Genomic DNA, 25,000 nt, shown 5'->3' on the forward strand with positions numbered 1-25,000 from the left:
GATTTATGCAAAAACATCTTACTAAAGGTGAATATTGTATTTCAGCTGGCAACGACACAGCTTTAAATTAACTCAAAAGTCCTATGGTGTGATGGTGTAGTGAAGGGGAGTAGAGTTGCCCAGCTGGGACTCGAACCCAGACCTTCTGGAGTAGTAAACTGGGGCTCTGACCGCTACACCAAAGAGCCAGGCTCGTTGGCATGTTAGTCAGAACACACCCACAACCCTAGTGATGGTCACTCCATCACAGATGGTAAAAGTCCTATGGTGTGACACTTTGGAGTATCACACCAAAGGACAACCAGGTCACACCAAAGGACTAGATATCTGAGAAATAGCTTTTAAAACAACTGGTTGTACATTTTTTGCTTACTTTGTTGTTTGACTAGATAAATATTGTGTATTCAAATTACTTAGTCCTTTATTGGCCATTGGAATTTATACTTTGATCATTGAGAGTAAATAGAATAGCGTTGATTTGGCCTCCATTCTATTTACTCTCAATGACTTTGATGCATTGTTGATGAATATTTGCTGTTGATTTTAGAAACTGTCAAAGGATATAAAATGTCATTAATGGTGCTTTGAAACCATAAAATACGGCAACAGTGAGAGGAAAGATGAGTGAGAGAGGAGAAGTATACATGAATAAAGTATGCTGTGGAGAGCTCAATATAGCATAAATGTGCTGTCCAGCTTGAGATACCAGACAGGCACTGGCCACTACACACTACAGGTTCAATGGTGTGACAGTCATACCATACCTACAAAGAGGGTGAGGAGTGATGGTCATGCCAAGGTCACACTTCAGTATGAGTCTTATGAGCTCTGAAGGTTAAATTTAATGACTGCATGGCTGTCATTAAGTGTTACGATAGCCTGATAATCTATGATTTAAAGACTTATGAGCATAAAGTGTAGGTCCATATTGACTACAACATAACATTATGATCAAAAGACAAAATAATCATGTTGATACATTTGTTTCTGGCTCAGTTTTGCATTTCTGTCCTTTAGTGTGACATGAATGTCCTACGGTGTGACATTTTCTAAACACTCAAATATTTGTTTGAGAGTTTGATATGTTTGATAAACACTGAATACTGCATTAGGGAAGAACAAATTATCATCCCTGAAATGCTAGTATAAATTCGGGCAATTTTGAACATTTAAAAAGAAAGATATCCCTGTATTTGCTCGAAGGTTTCTAATAAGCTCACCTCTAATGGGAAAAAAATCCTTAAATGGTTATTTCTCATTAAATTAAGACTTTAAAAAAATGCAATAAATATGAAGAGTGTAACAATGTTCATAAAACTCCATCAAGCCATTTCTACATTACTCAATATACTTATTTGTTAACGTCACACCAGAGGACATATTTTCAGTAAATTGCTTTATCAACGTAAATAAATAGTCAATTAATAGACCAACAGTGTGACCACTTGGATTGTTTGAAATATTAACTGCTGCACTACGTAGATGTATACGTTTTTCCCTCATAAACAATGTTTTGTGAAAAAATAGTTTTTTGCTGCCTATCTGTCATCTACCCATCTGCAGTGACAAAATAACCCGAAGGGAAGCCCTGGAAGTAACAGCCTCTACATACAAATACAGACAGACAGACAGACAGACAGACAGACAGACAGACAGACAGACAGACAGACAGACAGACAGACAGACAGACAGACAGACACACACACACACACACACACACACACACACACACACACACACACACACACACACACACACGCGCGCACACACACACACACACACACACACACACACACACACACACACACACACACACACACACACACACACACACACAATCACACATCTCCAACACTTTGCTTTGAATTATACTGTATATCCCAACAATAATGGACACTTTTCAGGCTTGGAATCAAACATGGAATTATCTCTCAATTTATCAGTCTAATGACTGAGTTGTAATTTATTTTCTCTTGGTTTGCATTCTCCATAAACTATTCACACATTTTACATGCCCAAGGTTGCCATATGAAGTAGCAATTACTTTGCAATGACAACCTAGGTCTGATATTGAAGGACTCAACTAATGGCTGGTATTTAGCATCTTACAAAAGTTCCATATGAAATCTACAGCTTCATTTCCAATTTTCTGCTTGCTGTCATAAAAGATGCTGGCATGGCCTACCCAGTTTCATACCAAACTTTCATGTCATATGTTGACACTTTTTAATTTAAATATACAAATGTATATTTTTTAGGGCTTTTTGCCTTTATTTCTGACAGGACAGTGGAGGAGAGACAGGAAATGAGTGGGAAGAGAGAGACGGGGCAAGAACGGCAAATGACTCGGGCCGGAGTCGCCAGCGTAGTAACCCAGTGCCCTACCATTAGGCCACGGCAGGGCCATGTTGACACTTTGACTAAGGCTCAATATATGACGCCAAAGGTTTGAACTACATGTTGCCTCATGGAGCAAAAGGCAAACGTTTTTTTTTGCGGACGGTTAAGGTGTCTGCATCCCAGCCTTTTCTGAGTCATGACAGGATGCAAAAAGGGGAACCTTTGGCATTACAAATACATAGAGGCTTATGCATAAATATACCTTTGCTATCATATATTGATGTGTCGGTATGAGCAGGGGCCGCTGACAGCTTTGGCCAAGCAAGAGACAATGTCATCTCAAAAGCACCCTCACTCAAAACTTACCATGTGATGGGGATCAAATTCTGGGCCCTCCCTCTCCCTGGGCCCGGGACAACTGACCATTTTGTCCCAACTGTCGGCTCCCTGGGTGTGAGAATGGATTGCCATAGCGCGCACACACACATGCACGCTCACTCATGCACACGCACACGCACACGCACACACACACATTCTGCAAAGATCGAGAGGCTTAGTGTCCCTCTTCCTACTCTAATATGTACAGAGAAAGAAAAGAGGAGAGAGAGAGAGAGAGAGAGAGAGAGAGAGAGAGAGAGAGAGAGAACGATAGAGAGAGAGAGAGAGAACGATAGAGAGAAAGAGAGAGAGAGAGATAAAGAGAGAGAGGGGAGTAAAAGGGAGAAGGGGAAAAAGACAGAGTGAGAGTACAGCCCTCCACACGTACACATGCACACTGTAAACAAGCTCGGCGTGTAAATGAAGAAGCCGCGGGAGGCGAGCATCTAATTCGTCATCCGGGAGCCGCTCGGGCGGTGAAGGTTTATTGATTGTGGACAAATTGATAGCTGACAGAGGCGATAAAGCATGTGTGGTGTGGTGGCTGGGGCTGCGGCACGGCACAGCACCTCACCGCACAACACAACACAACACAGCAGTAGCACCGATACAAGCAAAGATACTCCAGCACCTGGCCCAAAAATGGCCACTCGCACACACGCACGCACACATGGACGCGCAAGCTCCCATGCACGCACGCACACGCAAGCTCGCACACACACACACATGCGCACACACAGACACGCACGCATGCATGTACACATACACATACACGCACATGCACAGACCCAGACATGCATGCACACACACACACACACACACACACACACACACACACACACACACACACACACACACACACACACACACACACACACACACACACACACACACACACACACACACACACACACAAACACACACAAACACATACACACACAGGCACACTACCACACTTCCACAGACACACACAGACATACACGTATGCACGTACAGGTATGCATGCACGCACACACACACATGCACAGACACAAACATGCACACACGCACTCACACATACACACATACACACTACCGCACTCCCACCTACGCACACACACACACAGACACACAATCCTCTGCCTCACTGCAGAAGCCCTCAAGGCTGCGGGAGCCCACAAAGTAACAATTTGTCTGTGTACCAGCATGTGTGTGTGTGTGTGTGTGTGTGTGTGTGTGTGTGTGTGTGTGTGTGTGTGTGTGTGTGTGTGTGTGTGTGTGTGTGTGTGTGTGTTCCAGCGCGCGTGTGTGTGTGTGCGTGTGTGCACGCGTGTGTGTGTGTGTGTGCGTGTGTGTGTCTCCTCTCACAACATAATTATGCTAAACAAACAGCGCTTTGTCAAGGTGAAACTCTTCACATTAGCTGGATCATAGAGAAATGGCATTTTGGGGGGATGAGCGAGTGATGGAGGACAATAGCAGTACAGCACATGATCAGCAAGCGCCTCATGCTGCTGACCTAATGCTGTCAATCAACTCATTTTACAAGGCACTTGACCAGAAAAAAAGAGTATTCTGATATAATGCTGCCATTTCATTTTGCCGTAATTGGGTCGACATTCAAACAGGTTCTGCTGGTGTAGGCGTTTTTTGTTTTAATCAAAATGACTGAAACAGCTAGCATTATTATCCAGTAGCTGCTTGTATTCCAGAAAAGGTGACAATGACATAGAATATGCCATGCTATACATTACAAGGTGAGACTGGGGAGCCCATGGGATGCATAGGCCTACCAAATGCATTTGGGAACCATGTGAAATTCCATCCAATTTCAAAATCAACTTAGAAATGCAGTTTGTATTGCTCATGCTACCCTTCACTTGTCAGTACCTGACGAAGCATTATTATTTTGTTCAGGTCTTTGCAAGATCCTTGAGCCTGGCACAGCTAACTAGGGGCACAGCTTGTTTGTTTACACTGTGTTTGGAAATGTCAAATGTTAACATGCTTCAAAAATATCATCCCAAAAGTTAGTGCTGTGTTGTAAGGTGTCTGCTGATGTTGCATAACTTTTGGGACGATATCTGGTGTGTTAAGATGTTTCATGAGCAACTTTACACTCAGGAGTATTTCCTGGCGGTCTTCCCATTACCAAAATTGGGGCACTGGAATCCTCCCAAGCATCTGGCTCACGCTCCCATCTGAACAACCTAATGAGTTATCAGAACAAGATTTGAATACTGCTGCCTGATAACTCTGGGGCTTGTCTGCACTCTGCAGAAACATACAGGATATAATGTACAGGCTTATCTCAAATCACTTAACAAAAAAACCCACATTATTTACACACATTAATAATGAATTATACCACAAAGATTGGTTGGAGTCTCAACAAACCAGGGGTCCACTTCTCAAAAGCATAGTTGCTAGCCAGTTAGCAACGTGGGTATTTGCCAATGGGAAATTGCATTACAAACAACAAAGTAGCTAACCTATTTCGCAACTATGGTTTTGATAAATGCACCCCTGATATAATGATATAGTCAAACACTAGGTGACAGTGTTAACTCCGCCAAGAGTCATTCTGAACTTTCATTCACTGAGGGAAGATGGAGGTCATTTATAGTCGTTGAAAGTCTGAGAACTGGAAAATGGGACCTACTGAAAGGAGTAAGAGATTTACTGTTACCTACATCTATAGTTGCATTAAATACTTTTAATTTAATCTTGCCGAGCGTTGCTGGAAGAAAATCCACCCGCATTCACTGGCAATGATATTTCTGGTTTGAAGAGGACATGGGTAAAAGTGAGTAAATAATTTATACATTTTTTTCCCATGGGCTATTATGTACACAACGTAACATGACAATTAGCAGCAGAAATGATAACATAAGACAACAAAACATCTGGTGAACATACGCCAATGTGTGGCATGTTGCTTGGTCAGTCAAAAAACAATGATGAAAGGTCTAGTGTAGATATTTGAAGAGTCTATGTTGTGGAAGAGAATGAAAAAAACATGTTTCTTTATAGGTGAGATATTTGCAATCCAATCTCAACTGTCAGGGACTTTGCTTGAGCACCATTTTATATGCATTTTTAATCAGAGTTGACCACTTCTGAGACGCTTACAGGATTCACTTTTTCAATCTAAATGGGTTTTGCATCCGGATATAATCAAGACGAGCTGTCAGCTCTCATCTAGGTCAGTTCCACAGGTCTGGGGGCTTTGGCATGTGGATGTAAGAGGGATACAGTGCCACATACTAAAAGCTAGCCAGAGTCAGATACACCTCTATTTCAGGGCCAGTGTTAGTGCTCGCACTGTGCCATTTAGTCATTAAAGATACATACCGCCATATACGTAGTGCGCCATGCATATTTCAGGAGACATTTATGAATTATAAATAATATATTCTGCTGTCCATTGTAATTGCAATTATTAATGATACTGTGATCTATCCCCTGGATCCTGCCAGGGGAATCATTTGCGACTACAAATACTTCCATAAAACAAGGGCAGATGAATCACCTTTGATGGACACCAGGGTTAAAAATTGATAAGTTAAAGGTACTAAGTGGATGGAGTAAAAACGGACTAAATGTATGCGGGTGGGTGACTGTGACCCATTTTTTCTCCCCCTATTTTTTATCCGACAGCTCGACATCATCACTGTGCATTAAAAATCAATTCACAGGGGGAGGATCTATTGCTTAGTGGCAGTAATAGATATTGGGTTCAAGTGGATTACCGAAGCTTAGAGGGGGGTTTTAGTCCCACCTTATCAGAGATGGAACTAGCGAGGGAAGCCTGTTAGTAAAGCGGGACATTTGTAACGATAGTCAGCATCTTGAAAAATGGAGGCGGCTCAGGGTGCTGCTTGCCGACACATTTTTACCTCTCGTGGGATCTCATCTACACATACGCGCACACAGGGCTCCGCGGAGAATCACAGCGAAATGAAACATGCCAAGTCCAGGATAATCTGGGACGGGTGCCGTATGGGGTGCAAAACGAACAACAAACACCACCCATTTCTTTATATAACAAAACTCTGGAGGCTTTCTTTTTTTCACCCACTTGAAATGTATGATGAGTCTTTTTTCCAGGCTAAAAGAAGAGAAATTTGGATGGATAAGGATGACACTGTACTCTTTTCATCCCGGCAAAGACCAATCCTCCGAAATCCACGGTTTTAAAATAGACTGCAAACGCATACTCACGGGTGCAACAATGCCCAATTAAATGATGAAAAGTCTCTCAATTTATTTTGTATGCTAGGCCCTGTAATCCCCAAAGAAAGGCCCCTTTTTATTATAATTGGTTCCAAAGCACCCATTCAAAACACATCAACACAGTGGCATCTCTACTTTGAAGACGGCTGTAAACTGTCTGTAAAGAAGAAAAAAGATAAGTGGAGAATATTAACCACCTTACTTCAGCATGATTTATTGTATCTTTTAATAAGATGTCTCAAAATCTTACCAGTGTTTTAACCTACAGCACCCACTGACTCTACACAGAATACAGAATCAATAAGCGGGGTGATTGAAGACATAGACCAAGTCTGTGGAAACACAATCAGGACTGCAAGACAGCAGGCAAAGAGGAAAGCCACACACTATCCACCTCCTATCCATCTGCACATCCACACACACAGACACATGAACCCATGCATGCAGAGTCGCTGACAGATTTGGCTAGGCCCTGGACAAATTCATCTGAAAGGGCCCCTCAAGAAATACAATGTACTGAAGACTCAATTCTGGGCCCCCTTTCTGACCCCTTTGTCCCAGCCTGTCAGCATCCCTGCATGCATGCATGCACGCACGCACACAAAGACGCGCATGCACACACACACACAAACTGCTCGACAGGACAATTAAGAACCTCATCCTGCTTTCTGTGAAAGGCTTACATGTGATTACAAATGTATTTTCATTTTTCCATTCAACTTTTCAGCCAAGTGTGCCTCTGTCCTGGAGGACTGCACAATTGTGCATACAGCATTAATGCTTGGGATTAAGTGTGTTTGCGATGTATTTCCACAAAGCAATCATTAAGGCAGAAAAAATATCAGAATAACGTGTGTTTATGGACATTGGGGGAGAGTAAATAGACTGAAGCAGTCTCCTCAGTTAAGAAACGTGGAGTCTGATTGAGGTGGTAGGTGCAAGTTAATGACAATCAATACACACAAACACACACACACACACACACACACACACACACACACACACACACACACACACACACACACACACACACACACACACACACACACACACACACACACACACACACACACACACACACACACACACACACACTCAACAATAAACACAAACATTAAAAAATACACAGACACACATGCTTGCAACCCCCCATCCCCCACGCATGCACAGACAGACTACACAAACACACACGCACGCACGCACGCACACACACACACACACACACACACACACACACACACACACACACACACACACACACACACACACACACACACACACACACACACACACACACACACACACACACACACACACACACACACACACACACACACACACACACACACACACACACACACAGTCATTCACTCTTCACTTACACCTGAAATTGCAGTACCTGATTACAAAGCAATTAACAAAGTCAGACACAAACACAAGCCCCTGTGCCTTTGATTGGATGGGAATTCGTTCAATTATCATACTAATAAGGGCATCGTATGTCTTGTATCCTGGGAGGAGAGGTGCGGAGTGAGGGCCAGATATCATTACCCGTAAAGTCATTGGAAACTTGCAAATGAGCTGAAAACGATGTGGATAAATTATAGACGGCACAGAATGGGAAGGTAGTAGAAAGCTCTTTCTCAACACAATTGGGGGGGAGAGATAGATGGGCTAAAAAAATGTTGAAACTTTTGAGACTGTGGAGTTTGGGCGATGGAAAGAGATCTCATTTACAAAACCAGGAGAAATAGGCAGTGTAATGACAAAAATGGCATTGTAGGTCGAATTTGGCCCGCGACCGTTTGCATAGAGAATGACTGTTGTTACAATGAGAGATTCTCTATTCTGTGAAATTATTGAGAATAGTGTGAAAGGCTGCCTCAACACCTCAAACCAACATTTATTTCTCAGCGTATGGTGACGGCATTGGGCAATTGTGCTTTTGACAAAACCGTCTCTAAAACCATGATTGCGGAAAAGGGACAATGAATTATTTCACCTCCTCTAGTGAATTAAATCTCTCACAAAGAAAGTTTCTATTTCTCTCCCTCCTTCAACTGGTCTTGAATATTTTGAAGATCTTTGTCTATATATTGAGATGAATCATTTGGAAGGCTGATCAGGTTTTTTTTTTATACCTGCTTATAATACATTAACTGTGGTCGACTCATAACCCTAATTCATCATGGTCACATTGGGGAAAAGAATTTAGTAAACCGTGGAAATGTCTATCGTAGGGGAAAGACTGTCGTTATTTCAGAGAGATCATCTTTTGTTCACTGTTTTCACTGCCTACTTTGCAGCTGTTGTGCTGTACAGTGTTGTACAGTGTACAGTATATACTGTATGCACTTTGCCAGCTCTAAAGCCAAACGACTGTTCCACCTCAACCACCTCATTAGGATCTGCATATGCGGTCCTCAGAAAAGACGGCCAAGATTTTCAAGACTCGACACTTTAACATGTAAGGACTTGGCTGAAGGTCAAAGGAAATGGGAAAAGTTCTCTCTGTGTGTGCATGTGTCCGTGCGTGTGTGCGTGCGTCCGTGCGTGCATCCAAGTGTGTCTGTGAGTGTCTTTGTGTCTGTGCCTGGGTATATGTCTGGGTGTATGTGGGGGAACAATTTCTCCATCTGCAATTCTTTCTGTTTCTGCCAGAGAGCTGTTCCAGCTGTGTGCACGGCCAGCAAACGGGTCAGGACTTCCGCTATTATTCCGAAATGTCACAGGTGGACTGGCATTTAGCCTAATGAACAGAAATATTGTTTCAGGGAAAAATAATGGGGTCCTCTGTCATTACCACCCGCCAAATGACCCCCTGTGACCTGTAAAAATCCTGCCGTCAGGTGAGGAGTCTAGACCAGGGGGACTCATTGACAACATTTTAATAGGTTAAGTTCCTCACCACTTCCTTGTCACCCTCGCGCAATTACACAAGTTTTGAGGCATGAAGAAAAGGAAAGGAGCAAATGAAAAAAAATCCAACACGGTACTGAGTTGATTTAAAGTGGGCTCCTCAGAGTAGTGCATATGGATGGTTTTATCTGCTCACAGAAAGCAGAGTCTGACAGGTTGCTTGAGTGACATCTCCTTTCGTTTTTGCTCACAAATGGCTTTACATTCCAATATGTGGCGTGGCGACCCTCTATACGTCTCTGTCTGGCTGGTCTAGACTGCAGTGCCTAATCTGTCGGGTGCTGGCAGATGGACATTTTTGTCTCAATTGGCCACACCCTGGAAGCTGGCTTTTTAAAATCGGGACCAACGTAGCCCTCTGACTCCTTAGACTTTTGGAGCACACTCCCCTTCATACGGGCTTTACCACGCCAATCACACTAATCCACCCCCTTCCATGCACTGCAAAATTACACACAAAGCATCAACGGCTGATGACGTTTCCCATAGCAACACCAGAAACAGTTTAACCACTTCACATTTGGTTGGCTGATTTATCCTTGTTGAAAAACATCATTTTACTTAGACACTCATGTTGTCTCCCTTCATGTTGTGGATCATACAAGTCTCGGTTGTTTTGTACAGCTAGCCAGAGTGTCGGCAAGTGAAGATGTGGACTTTGAGTCCCACATTCGAAGTGTAGTGTACAGGTAGGCTCACAGCCAGACTAATTTCAAGTCATCACAACCCCTATGACCAGTGAAGAAGATTTTCTTCGTTACCTGAGCTCCTCAGGTGCCCTGAGTGAGGACGCTCGAGCGTAAGTCTTGTCGCCACGTTTTGAACGAATTCAGCCCAGTCAGAATTGAAATAGATGTTGTTGAGAGTTTATTTGCTCACCCGGCAGGTCTAAGTTATGCCAAACACCAGCAAAACAGGAACCAGCAAAAACCTTGCTAACAGCCACCAACCGTACCAAGGAGTGAGTCGCGACCCGAGACCAGTTGCTTCTGATAGTCGTTAATTGTCCGCAATCGTTTCACAATGGTGATCCTTGGTCTTATCTTGTGACATTACAAATTAGCGTCTTAAGCACTTTTGTTCAGGTCTGGGCCTTCACCTCCCACTACTTGGTACGGGGTTTACATAGACTTGTGTGCTTAGTATAGTGGCTTTCAACTTTCCTTGAGCCAAGGCACACTTCTTCGTAGACAAAGATACCAAGGCATATCATCAATTGTAAATGTTAACAAAAGTAAAAGTAACAAAAGTAAAAGGAATGACAACAAAACAACCAAAGTAAATGTTTGGAATAAGGAAAACAACCCCCAATGCCTAATGAATAATGTACAGTCATTCTAGAATTTATTAACACACCAGATGATAGCACCCTAGTATTACCCAGCACACTTGGTTAGAAAAAGTACACTGACCCAATAGCACAAGTACTGCTGGTTGCAATTCTCTATTCAATCACACACTCATGCACACACAGTACTCTTAAAATCAGATCTTAAGAAATGGTTAAATACAGGGCAACATTGTGTGCATTTCAGTCATTGATCTTGTGTTGTGGTTTGTGTTGTGTCTTAGCATCTGTTATAATTATATATTTTAATATTATTATTCTAATCATCCTCCTTTTTAACGACAATTCTGGTCCAAAGACTACAGATGAAAAATACCCTTATGGTTATAATTTTGCTCAATTGTAGGCTGTGTGTGTCATACAATCCTTGTCAAATAAAATAAAATAAAAGTATATGTGACCTCTTCTCCAACACTCTCGGCCACCTTGTCTCAAAACAAACTGTCCCTGCAACGTGATTTTCGCATCCTCAATTCCAGTTCTCCATTTGTTTGAAGCAAAATCATTAGGCAGAGGCGATTCTAGGGTCAGGTGGGGCCCCAAGCGAAAATGCAAAAGCCACTGCTGTAGTAAAGTGCGAGCTGTTATTTCCATATAGGGGTTTGGGGGCCCCACGTGGCTGCCTGCCTAGCCTGGTGACAAGATGCACCTCTGCTGCTAGGTGCAAAAGCCTTTACCTTAGAACAGTGGTTCTCAAACTTTTCCCATCATTCCCCCCTTCGGAGGGTCTGGATGCTTCCGAGCCCCCCCTAAGCAACAGCAGTACTCGCACAAACTGATTTTACGATTGCTGCGCTGCGCAGAACCAAAGGATAGGTGACTGGTGAGATAAAACAAAGAGGGACGTGTGTTCCTATGCTATTTAAATTCACGGCAATGACGGTGAGGGCTTACAATGTATTGCTTATTGGAGAGACAGGAAATCATGTCCTTGGGGGGGGAGACACCAAAATCAGATGTCACACGCCCCCCCTGCAATGCCTCCGCGCCCCCCCAGGGGGGCTTGCCCCCCACTTTGAGAAAGACTGCCCTAGAACATCTCGTGTTATTTTGCAGAGTAATCGTCTAGAAGCAGACACTTAGTTTGGAAATACGTATAATTTGTAGGTCTTGTGTCTGCCATACAGTGGGCTATGTGTCGTGCAGTCACGAGTGGTGCTCGTGAGGGGAAATGATCTTATTTGCAAGTAAGTAGGCCTAATATGCCCCCTAAAATAAGCTCAGTACTTTTCCATCTGAACCCTTTTCTGATAATCTCATGTATGTATGTCTATTTGTTTGTTCTTTCACATCTTCAAATTGTTAGCACAAAGTTGGCCTGTTCTGTTCTTACTTATACAACAACACGTTTTTGTCCTTTTTCTATATATGCTTTATACATGCAATTTACTTCTTGTTGCGCCATTCATCACCAAAATCCACCACACCAGATAAATGTTAGTGCTAGTCAGCGTTTTTAAACTTTCTTCAGGGTCTAAAACAACTGCAATCAAACCCTTCTCAGTACAGTGCAGTCAGGCTGTGTATTGCGCAGTGTTGGGGGTGAGATGCTTTGTTGAATTTTTTTTTATATGCTTAGTCGTGTGGCACTTTGTGTAGAAATGCATATTTACGTGGGTGTGTAACATACTGCACCTTGTGCTGTATGGGTGCATGGTGGTGTATTTGTGTATGTGTGGGCTATGAGGTAGCTTACATGGAGAACCAGAGTAGCTGTGGGCGAGATACGGTACCTTGTGGAGGTCAGAGGCCAGCTGAAACAGGGAAGGAGAAGCGGTGGAGCACGATGACCTCCCTACTCGCACCGGGCTGTAGAGGCTGACGTAAGCCACCGTACTGCTCTCCAACACCACGCGGTTGTCCTGCCACAGCATCCGGGAGGAAATGGTGCCATTACTATCCTCATCCTCATCCTCATCATTATTGTCTTCATCATCCTCCTTAGGAATACTACCCTACAAAGGCCAAGTGCAGTAACTACACCACCATTGAGATTGAGAAGAACATCTTCAAAGGCTTTGTATTAGGTAGATCATGTAGTTACCGCAAATTTGACATAGCAACATCTCTAAAATGGGACACATTTGGACCATAAGACTTTGTCAAACGTTAAAGGAGGTGTACTGAAGACCATTTTCAACCTAAACTCAATTTTGACAAAATATGTTACTGCACTTTGCCTTTGTAGGGCAGAATAGCACCAGGAGTATTAACACAATCATCATCACACACATCACTATAAAAGTAATAAATATAAAAAGTCGAATATAATTTCTCCATATACAGAGACTATTCATAACACTCCCATGCTACTAAAAAGGTAATGTACTGTAGAAGCACTGATTGGTTTTTTTAGTAAAGTTAAAGGATAGTTCCGGCGTAAAATGAAAGTTTCACCATCGCTTTCCCATGCCACATAATGTATCTAATGATGAGCCATTCCGGGCAATGCCGCGCCGTTATAGAGTTATCTAATTTTAAGCTTTTTGGTGAAAAACGCAGCCAATGCATCACGGCGGGGCCAAGTACAGGCCTATTATTTTCTGATGTTTCCCCGCTATAAACAACTTCAAAAACGCTACACACTTCATCACAAAGGTCTCGTCAATCAAACCGAGGCACAGAGAAGGTCATCGGACCACACAGTCTTTCACTGGCCAGTGTTTTCAGAGCAGAGGTGTCTCACTGTTGCAATTCTCTGACCCGGATGCAGGCTATTCAATCAGGTGGCTAGGTAGGCTAAACATGGTCCGCGGTTCTTACACCGGTTGCGACCGTAAAATGAAAAGCTGGAACCCCGACCGTTTTCACCGACTGCCACTGTCTAAACCAGACATATTACGGGAATGGCTAATAGCATTAGAAGTGGACGAAACTGACATACAAACCCTGAGGGATCGCTACTACCGTGTGTGGAGGGAGCATTTCGAGGATGATGGCTACAAGAAGAGTAAGGGAGATGGAACACCTAAACGAAACCGTCTAAAGAGGAATGCTGTGCCAAAAACGCGCATGGCTATGGAGGTATGTTTGAACTGAGAGAGAGAAACATGTGTAAATGTGTCTGGCTCATGAATCTTGACTGTCTGTGAATCTGTGAAACTGGTTGCAACACCGCGCGTCTTTGCCAGCAAGCACTCTGTTTTGGGAAGGCATAGCCTAGGTGCAGTAAATGTAGCCCACTACAGGAGATAAATACACTGTCAAAACAAACTAGCGCGGGATGGCAAGTGAAATTGTGAAATTGTGCGACCTGAGGCATTCGATGTGGTTGATGTCATGCCAGAGTAGTTTCAGTGAAGTAGTTCTAGACTCTAATTGACGAGGGCGCGCGAGGTCAGTATGGACCATTACGCAACGGAGGAGGGCTGGAGGAATTTTATAAAGTCGTACTAGAAGTGCTCTTACAGATGTAAGTAGGCCAACCAGTGGTGTGTTATTCCAACGCTGAATCCATGTTATATTATACCGTGTTGTAATTACTTTGTAAGAGTAGTCTGCCTACCTGTACTCTCCATGCAACTCTTCAAATCTGCTGCCTGCACACACGGTAGCGATCCCTCCGGGTTTTTACGTCAGTTTCGTCCACTTCTAATGCTATTAGCCATTCCCGTAATATGGCTGGTTTAGACAGTGGCAGTCGGTGAAAACGGTCGGGGTTCCAGCTTTTCATTTTACGGTCGCTGCCGGTGTAAGAACCGCGGACCATGTTTAGCCTGCCTAGCCACCTGATTGAATAGCCTGCATCCGGGTCAGAGAGTTGCAACAGTGAGACACCTCTGCTCTGAAAACACTGGCCAGTGAAAGACTGTGTGGTCCGATGACCTTCTCTGTGCCTCGGTTTGATTGACGAGACCTTTGTGATGAAGTGTGTAGCGTTTTTGAAGTTGTTTATAGCGGGGAAACATCAGAAAATAATAGGCTTATAATTGGCCCCGCCGTGATGCATTGGCTGCGTTTTTCACCAAAAAGCTTAAAATTAGCTAACTCCATAACGGCGCGGCATTGCCCGGAATGGCTCATCATTAGATACATTATGTGGCATGGGGAAGCGATGGTGAAACTTTCATTTTACGCCGGAACTATCCTTTAAAAAGAGCACTTAAACTACCTGGCTTGAACAGTTATCTTCTTATGATACAACATTTTTTGGGTTCGTACAATATATTTACATACGGTAACATACACACCACCTGTTGTTTATCTCATCAACATCCAGGCCTGTATCCGGGTCAGTAGATTTCAAATAGGCCACCTGTCTATTACCAGCCGTTTGGGCAAGGTTAATGTGAAGCCCCTTGATGCACGCCATTCCACCAGTGGAACGTTGTAATAGTCACTGAAAAACTTCTATTACCATAGTACTACACTACTATGACAGTAAACAGGGCTTTTGGTAAGCCATTACGACTTGGTCATTGCCATTCTGGTAACAGCTAATTTATCACAGGGGCCATGTCCTTCTGGCTTAAAGAAACACATTTGACAAGAAAGTCCAAGAAAAAAATGGGCTTTGGTTGTTTCTGACTTCGCCTTACCTCCCCCCACTCAAATGAGCCGATGCTGCCCAGGTCGGAGCCTCCCCAGGAGGTGAAGATGATGGTGCGGTCTGGCTGCCAGCCCAGACGCCGCTGAGACGTGATGGAGGAAACCAACTGAGTCATGATGGCCGCACTACTGCTCCAGTCCTCCCAAGAACCCTCGTGCCAGCTGCCATGACGACCACCAACAAGAACATATCGATCTGTGTTGAGAAAACAACAACAACAAACGATGGACATGAGGAAACAAAACAGACATTGCCCTTTAGTTCTATTTTCTGCTCATTACGTCCTTAGTTCTAATCATATCTAGCATCATTACACATTGTAAATAGGTATTACAAATGATTTGATATTTACCTCCGCCACAGAGGTTATGTTTTCAGTCGTGTTTTCGGTCTGTTTGTTTGTCTGTCTGTCTGTCAGCAGGATAACTCAAAAAGTTATGCACGGATTTAGATACAATTTTATGGAGATGTTGGCAATGACAAAAGGAACAAGTAATTATATGTTTGTGGTGATCTGGATCACGATCTGGATCCTTTCTGACATTCCAGTTTCTAAATCTAGCAAGGCAAAAAGACTTGAGAAAAAAAAGGATGTCACATAGTCAAAAGTTCTATCAAACAGCTTCCTTGGTGGAGGTCTGCACTCTCTGACTGCATTTCTAGTTACTATTGTTTTGAGCTAATTTCAAAATGCATATCAACCAAATGTTTCTCTCGCTATCCAATAGCCTGGTCTGTGTAAGGTCATTCCAGTGGTGTACAGCATGTGCATCCAGCCTACATATTGCATGTCACACACATTTCCTCATGCGTAAGATTATTAATAGTTACAATAATACAGGGTACATGCAGTAATTCAGAGCAGTGCTAATGTGAAAATATTACATTTCTTATCTGATTTACACTACAAAAAGAGCAAACAGCAAGTTGCAAAAGTCACAATCTGACACAACACTGACAGGCAAGTTTCCTTTGGCGAAGTAGGACTCAGAATAACACAATCTGTGAAAACTATGAAAGAGCCCTCAATATGGATACTGTGCTTTCTCCACTGTTGGTTTTTTTTTCACACTTTATATCTGAAATCTGTAAACACTAGATGAGCAACTGCCATCCATATGTTTTCATCAGCAGTGATAACACCAGATGCATACACCGGCATAGAAAGAAAAGCGAGAAAGAGCAAAGAGAAAAGAAAAAAGAGAGAGAAAAGAGGAGAGAGTCCACAGAACAACAACACACAAGTGGCATCTTTTCATTTCTGCAGTCTGCGCGCTAAACGTGTCGCTAATTGTGTTATCAAAACCTGTCACTCTCTTCTCACTATCAATAGCTGTGTGTTCCTAACTGGAATTAATCCCAAATGGTGGCGTACTGTAGCTACAACAGTGAATGGAGATGATGATGATGATGATGACGACGATGATAATGATGATGATGATCAACAGCTCACAAATCATAAGTTTGGTGATCAGGAAATGGATGGCCTCGCTAATTAGCCGTCGTCTGAAAAAGAAATATTACAAAGCCCTAGTTCTGCACACCCGCTCATAAAATCGGTGAACATGGCTGAGTAATTTACGACACATAGTGTAATCACGTCTGAGGAAGCTCAACAAAGAAAACAACAAAGAGCGAAAGAAAATAAAAAGAGAAAAGTGAGAAAGCGCAAGAGAAAAAAAACTGCAAAGAAAAGAAAAGGGTGTTTAAATACTGTACCTGTATAAACAACATTAAATGTAACGTTCACAGCAAAGATTCCCTAGCATTACTGATCGTTACCTTTATGCATATATACATGCATACATGAGATAACACCTGATTTTAATTGTTTTCATACCAAAATACCCTAACCCTTTTCGTTTCCATTAATGGCGAGTAAATGGGAGTCATGTCATGTACTGTATCAATCATTGTTCTTATGCATGGCATGAATAAAAACAACAACATAAGAAACAAGTCCGACAGGCGGACAACAGATGCGTCCGTCTATGCCCGTTCTGAACCTTTTTTGCCCAAACGCCCCCTTGGCCTCCTCATAACCTGTCAAGGCAATTTATCAATAAGCCTACCATGTACTGTATAAGCCTGGATTTGAAAAAGTACCATAGGATTTCAACAGTGTTGGGCAATTTACTGAAAAACTGTAATGCATTGCTGATTACATGTTACTGTCTTTTCAAAATAATCCCTTACACTACATTTAGCAATGTGGGGACCTAAGGCGAATTTAGCTAGGGGGGCCATCGGTCCATCCCATATCACATTTTTTTTTAACATAAAATCTCTATTTTTGTTAGGCTATTTTTTTTTTAATCACGATTTTTTATTTAAAAAATAATAATAATTACAAACATAAAAAACAGGCAAACATTACAACCCTTTCTGGACAGATTTCAATGAATAGGCTATTTGCAATTTTACATAGGCCTACATTAAATAAACTAAAATGTGAAATTCTCTTTTCACTTTAATATGAGAGCAGTGATGTCCCCCCCTCACTGAAGTGTTATTTCATGTGTGTGCATGATGCTGTCACCTATTTGAAGTGACGTTGATGTTGGATTTCATGGAATACTTTTAAATGCCGCTTTGGGAAGAAAACAGAGTAGGCGACAGGTGAACTGTCTTTCTGTCAAAACAGTGGTTTGCAGGCGTTTGCGTTTTCACGTGGATATTGTCTTCGTGGACCGTAACAGACAAACAGTAAGTTCCATAAACTAATCAATGAGACATTGGCTACGTGTACATGATGTTTTTAAGTCCGATTTAATAAATGCGATTTAAATAGATCGGATTAAGAGTTATTTTGCGATGTGTATACATTGCACTTTCACTTAAATGCGATTAAACGTCTGGGGAAAATAAAGCATTGCGATTGGACTGAGGACGCACGTGCTGAGCGAGCCAAATAAGGCACGGGGGCGTGGTTCAATGCCACCGAGATGCAGGTCATCTTCCCCACGAAAATCGTTGCCTCAGGCGGACTGAAATCACAACATTTCCCCCTTTCTCCCTGGATCATTTACAATGCTACATTAGCTACCCTGTTAGCATAGAAAAACGAGTGGTCAAATGGTAATGTGGAGTAACTTTGTTGTGCTTCATTACTTCGTGGGGCACTTTTACATCAATATATGGAAGCCACAACATTTATAGTCGCTTAGGGACTTCAAATTAAGCAAAACTTTCATGTGAAAATCAACAGGAAGTGCCGCCATGTTTTTCTCACTGGCATTGCACGCATGAGCTCCAGGCCAAAACTGAGCGACTGCCACCTTGTGGACACAAGAGGGAATCACAAGAGGGGGAATCACAAGAGGGAATCACAATTCAGAAACGCATCACGGGAGGGCGGACGGACGGACGGCGGACGGACGGACGGACGGACGGACACCAAAGCCTCTTATAGAGATGCGTGGGACGCATCTAAAAATGCACAATAAACATTCCTTGAAACAGAAGACAAGAATATGTGTAAATTCAATGTCTATCCAAAGGAATGTGTTTTACTCAAATATACATTAACGTTTCTCAGCAGAAAGCCTTTAGATGTACTGTAGTATGTCAGCACAGTGTCTACCGATAAAAAGAGAAACTTAAATCTACGCCATTGTCACAGTAAGTATCGGGAAATTTGTGTGTCGTTTTAAGTGTCGGTATCACATTTTAAAATCTAACATCTGGCAAAAAGCAGCAGGAGGAGGGCAAAGTTTGCTCTCCAGAGATTTGTGGCCCATAGCATAAGTGCAGCACCAGATGATGGGTGCCTAATAGCAGGCAGTAAATCTGGGGGGTAATTTTAGGACTGTTTAAACAGGTAGACACTCTGGGCAGAGGTGTAAGAGAGAGAGATGGGGGGGGGGGGGGGAGGTGGTGGAGGAGGGAACGGAGGAATAGGAGAAGGAAGAGGAAAGAGGGAAGATTAAGGAGCACCACTGCATTGGGGACATTGATTAAATCATTCACAAGAGGCCAGAGCTGGACAGTAATTAAAAGGCCATTTGCAGCAGCTAACAGCCTCTGTGCGTTTGCGCAGTATGGAGCCAGCATTGTTTTAAAGGAACCTGTTTCAAAGCCTGTCTATTCTACAGTAGTAGAATAAAACTAAAGACTAGCTGTATGGAGCCAGCATTGGTTTTTAAAACCTGCCTGTTCTACAAGAATAAAACTATAGGCTACATACATACTGTATGGGTAACCCCCATTCTCTGAGAGAGATGCAGGAGACATCTCACTCTGGGGAACACCCTTTATGAGTTCTACTTTTTGAAGCTGTATGCAAGTTTCTAAGTTTTTATTATGTGCAAACACCCAACTAACATTTCGGTGTTGCTACAACTTCTTAAAAAAATTTAAAAGCTAAGCTGCAGTATGCTTCAGCCCCTACTTTTCAGTCATACCACCCTGCTTACCACCTGTTCCAACTGCTTCCCTCAGGCAGAAGATACAGGTCATTACAGGCACAAACTACAAGACTTTATAATAGCCTGTACCCTGAAGCCATTAGACTGCTTAATTCTAGTGCTCTTACATAGGTCTCTGGACTGGTGTTCTGTGATTTTTTCCTTTTAAGGGATGGCCCTTACTTTAACATCCTATTGATTTGTTTATTCATACATGGATGTGTGCGTGTGCGTGTGTGTGTGTGTGTGTGTGTGTGTGTGTGTGTGTGTGTGTGTGTGTGTGTGTGTGTGTGTGTGTTCAGGGGGATTGAGCATTGACGTGCCTTGCCATTGCCAAGTGTGTGTGTGTTTGTGTGTGTGTGTGTGTACCTTAAAAATATCAACAGCACTGGGTTTTAACCTTGAATTGTGGTGAGGGGATCTCATTTGTTGTTACTGTTTGATTTACTTGATTAATTTATTATTACTCATATTATTACTGTTATTTACTTTAATTTACTATACTTCATGATATACTTCATGAATTTAGACTTTATTTGACTACTTCTTTTTGGTTACTTCTATAGGCCTACTTCAAACTATGCAGTGTTGTTGTTCCACCCACAATTTCGTTGACTTCATTGACAATGACAATAAACTCCTTGAATCTTGATTTGAATACATTCCCAGACCACATATTTGGCAAGGCACGTCAATGCTCAATCCCCCTGAACACACACACACACACACACACACACACACACACACACACACACACACACACACACACACACACACACACACACACACACACACACACACACACACACACACACACACACACACACACACACACACACACACACACACACACACGGCAGAGTGGTAGAGTGGTAGAGTGGTAGAGTGGTAGAGTGGCAGACAGATGAGGCCTACCTGAATTAATCCTCCCTCTCAGGTATCCCACCACATTGTGAACTGGTCTGTATGATGCCCGGCTCCCAATAGTTAATGTGATTATTCTTCTGGCTGTAAGACAAAAGGTTTGAATGTGTGACACACCGATTAAATGCAGCACTTGCAGCACAACAAAATAAAACATTTTTTTTTTTTTTCAACGGAGGGACTGAAGGCATGTAAATCCGTCAAAATATACTTAGGAAATATGTCCTTGGTACCTTTTTTGTTAGAGAGAATGAAATAAATCATGTTCAGAAAAGTGAGGCGCAAAAAGAAAACATTGTCACAGACAATTGTTCTACCTCCGTTCAAAAGAAAACAAGCATCAATCTTGTATTGCCTTTCTTCCCATGCAGTGCAATTTATCTTCATGAGCACGCCAAAACACAGAATTATTGTGGAGATGTTGTGGGAGTGCGAATGACGTCAACCCCAGCCACAAGCCACCACAACAACGTCGCACTGACCCTACTCAGTCATTACCAAGCACGCATAGTACAATTGCAGTACATCAGAAAAGAGAAAGAGGAGAGAGATTAAATCATCAGTCCAAGAATGATGGCTGTACTCATGTCTGTGTTTGAACTGAGAGTGTATCAGTGAAGAGCTGCCCAGACGAGTAAACAAAAGACCTTCTTCAGTCGAGCTCTACCGCTAACCATGCTATACCGTACGGTAGTGATTGATACAGACCGCAAGGCTCCCCGAGAGAACTTTCCAAGCACCACGCATGCCACTTCAACATCACATTCTCATGCCCCCAACAACTCCAGACTTGGGGTCAATGGGCACATTGCATTCAACTACAAACAAGTCTCAGATATGTATTATTATGTTCTTATTGCTGTAGCTTTTTTTTCTATACCGGTATTCTATATGACATTGAGTATCTTCATTTACATACTGTATACATACTGTTTGCATAGAGAGCATTGAAGGTCAGGCTCTTGTCAAAGCTTGGCGGTCTCTACACCTTGGGTCTGCCAAACTATCTATAGACGGAAAGGTCACGGGGGCAAGATAAACAGGTGTCTTTCAAATGCCTCTCTGTACTACTAGGCGGCGGCAGAGTTGTTTTTACTATGCCTCTGGACAGATCTACGATAAATCAGATGGCTGGTTCCGATGACAAGTACATAGTGCTTGCCTTTTATTGCTGTGGGACTTTTCTGAACCAAGAAGAACTATGAAGGGTGGCAGGTTGACCCCAGGACGACTTGAATTCGGAATTCAATACTCTACAGAAAATGAAGAAGAAAAAAAAGAATGTAGAAATGTAGACTGTAGAATGTGGAAAATATCTGCAGAGCCACTGTAATGTTTTAGTTTTTTAACTAGAGCTGAGCACAGGAAGGCTGACAGTAAGGGACAAAGGGGACAGTTGTCCCGGGCCCAAGCCAGGGACAGAAGGGCCCCAGAAATGGGTTCTCATCACATTGTATGTATTGGGTGGGGGGCCCTTTCAGGTGACTTTTTACTGGGCCAAGCCAAAGCTGTCAGCAGCCATGCTGTGAAATAAGAGACTGCAGCGCTGTAATCCGCCCTATACATCACCACACCATTCCTCTCTCTACGGACAATACAATACACACACAATACGTAAGAATGGCTGAGAACAACTTCTTTAGTAGGCAAAGGATGGCTTGATGGAAGGGGTGATATTAACAGGCCAACCCCCCGCGACTTTCCCAGGAGATGAGACAGGCAGAGGGGGTGGAGAAGGATGGGGTGGGGGCGATGGCGGGGGTCGACCGGAACACTGGATGCTCTTGATCCTAATACTAACAATCAAACCATGCATGCCAATCAATGTCCCCCTCTCTCTGTTCTCTGTACACACACATACACAGCCACATAACTGCTTGCACATGCACACGTGCGCACAGACGCACACACACACTTCTTCTCTCTGAGTCTTGCTAATTATTGAGGGTCAGACGCGGAGTGTGAATATTAATCATGCGTAGTGAAATCAATATTCATCATCAATAGCAGAGTGGATGAAAGTTTCCCAAGGGAACCTATTCCCTCATCCACATTCCAGTGCTGCTCACTTTCTTCTTCTTCTCCTTCTTCTTCTTCTTCTCTCTCTCTCTCTCTCTCTCTCTCTCTCTCTCTCTCTCTCGCTCTCCTCATTTCTTGCTTTCTCTACTTCCATCTGTCTTTTCCTTTCTCCTGAATCTCTCTCTACCTCTGTCATCACTGATACACACCTCCTCCTCCCACCGCGCCCTTCTCCTGCGAGTCCACACTGCACAAGGACAGGATGCGATTCCCCAGTTCAAACAGCGCGTCATGCCAAGAGGAGGATGTCTGCTCTCTCCAGGTTTAAGGGCGAAGGCAAAATTGAAAATTCCTTTTTAAGAGAGCGAAATGCAGGCAGGCTTGCTGCCGCGCGCTGGGCAGATGTTCCTGGCCTTCGGGCGTGACTGCAGTGCGCGCACACATGCACACGCACATCTACAGGCACACGCATCCATACGCACATGCACCCATGCGGACAGTGTAGGCAGGCAGGCAGGCGCACGCTGGCTTTTTTTATTAGCTTGCTCAATGCACGGTGCAAGTATCACAGGGAAATAAAGATGAAGAAGTTGCCACTGAAGATGTAAAGCCCCATGGCCCCCAAATAGGGGAGGAGGCGGAGGAGGAGGAGGGGGCAGGGGGGGAGACCCTGTAACCACGCTTCATTGATATAGAGGCTTTTTTGCCTCTGAGTAATTTCATTTCAAATAAAAATTCAGCGGCCGTCCGGCAGGGCACTGGATCTCATTTATCACTTTTGACAAAAGCAAAAATGACTTTGGATAAAGAGCAAAAGGGATGCACTGTACGTAGGGGCTCCAGCAGTGGATTTTTAAAAGCCTCAGCATTCAGACGGTATTACAGTGAATAATGCACATTGACTTGTCTCTACGCAGTGTACACAGACACCGGTGTGATCCGCATGTAATATTTACACATACTATAGGCCTGCAGAAATAAAGGCTACATCTTTGCTGTCAATTTTTTCTGTATCGGCAAAAGTTGAAGAAACCTCAGCCCTTGTGTGCAAACACCTTCAAATGAATTCTATTCGTTCTATTTTGGTTTGTATCAGTGATGGTCAAACTCATGGGTTTTCTCAGGGTTCAGGTGATAAATGTCATATACAGGTTACATGAGAACTAACACGTTACACACTGATGTTTCTTTGATGTTGAAACCCAATCGGAACACAGAGGGCAAAGGAGCCAGGCAGAAACCTCAGGGTTACTGCTTTGAATCCCACTTCTCTCAAGGTCAAAATGTCCTTGAGCAAGATAGTAAAGTTCAGACTGCTTCCAGCTAGCTGAGTAGAACTTAGTATAGCAGGGCTGGCTGGCTGTATTTTATTTTATTAAAGGATCCCCATTAGCTTATGCCATAGCAGTTCGCTAGTCTTCCTGGGGTCCTAATTCCAAATACATGTAACACATCACATTTCAGATTAATAACAATACAGACAGACATGCCTTTCAAAAAATAAAGAATTTTTCAAAGATTCAAGTAAAAAAATACAAGAAGATCTCAAAAGGTCAGCAACAAGTCTAGCAAACTGTTATAAAATGCAATGCTGCCACATTGCTGAAAGTTCTCCTTCATACATTTAAAACAATAAAAAAACAGACCTTACAACTTAAGATGACACCTATATCAACCATTCAAAAGACATATGTATATGTGAATAGGATGCTGTGCTGTATGTGAATAGGATAATTTCAGGCAACTTGATGAAGCGATTTGGGGAATAAAACACTATGTAAATGTAGTCAACATACATTTACATACATTATTACGTGGTTATAAAACAATTACTTTGGAAACATCCACTTTTAACAAACTGTCTATAGAGAAAGGGTTAGTCAGGGTCCCAGGGGTCAGTGG

The 25,000-nt window shown here is 42.9% G+C and overlaps 1 protein-coding gene across 1 annotated transcript in view; it reads right to left on the reverse strand.

Moving 5' to 3' along the window:
* The window catches only part of LOC134451392 (inactive N-acetylated-alpha-linked acidic dipeptidase-like protein 2), a 303,318-nt gene that overhangs the window by 96,088 nt on the left and 182,230 nt on the right, over window positions 1–25,000 (reverse strand). Inside the window, exons 7-9 of the mRNA XM_063201830.1 lie at window positions 21,071–21,163; window positions 15,739–15,944; window positions 12,934–13,062 (exon numbers count right to left, since the gene is read on the reverse strand). Coding sequence (XP_063057900.1) covers window positions 12,934–13,062; window positions 15,739–15,944; window positions 21,071–21,163 — 428 coding nt within the window. The remainder of the gene's footprint in view (window positions 1–12,933; window positions 13,063–15,738; window positions 15,945–21,070; window positions 21,164–25,000) is intronic.

Source organism: Engraulis encrasicolus, chromosome 6 (genome assembly GCF_034702125.1).
Source record: "Engraulis encrasicolus isolate BLACKSEA-1 chromosome 6, IST_EnEncr_1.0, whole genome shotgun sequence".
Taxonomy (NCBI): Eukaryota; Metazoa; Chordata; class Actinopteri; order Clupeiformes; family Engraulidae; genus Engraulis; species Engraulis encrasicolus.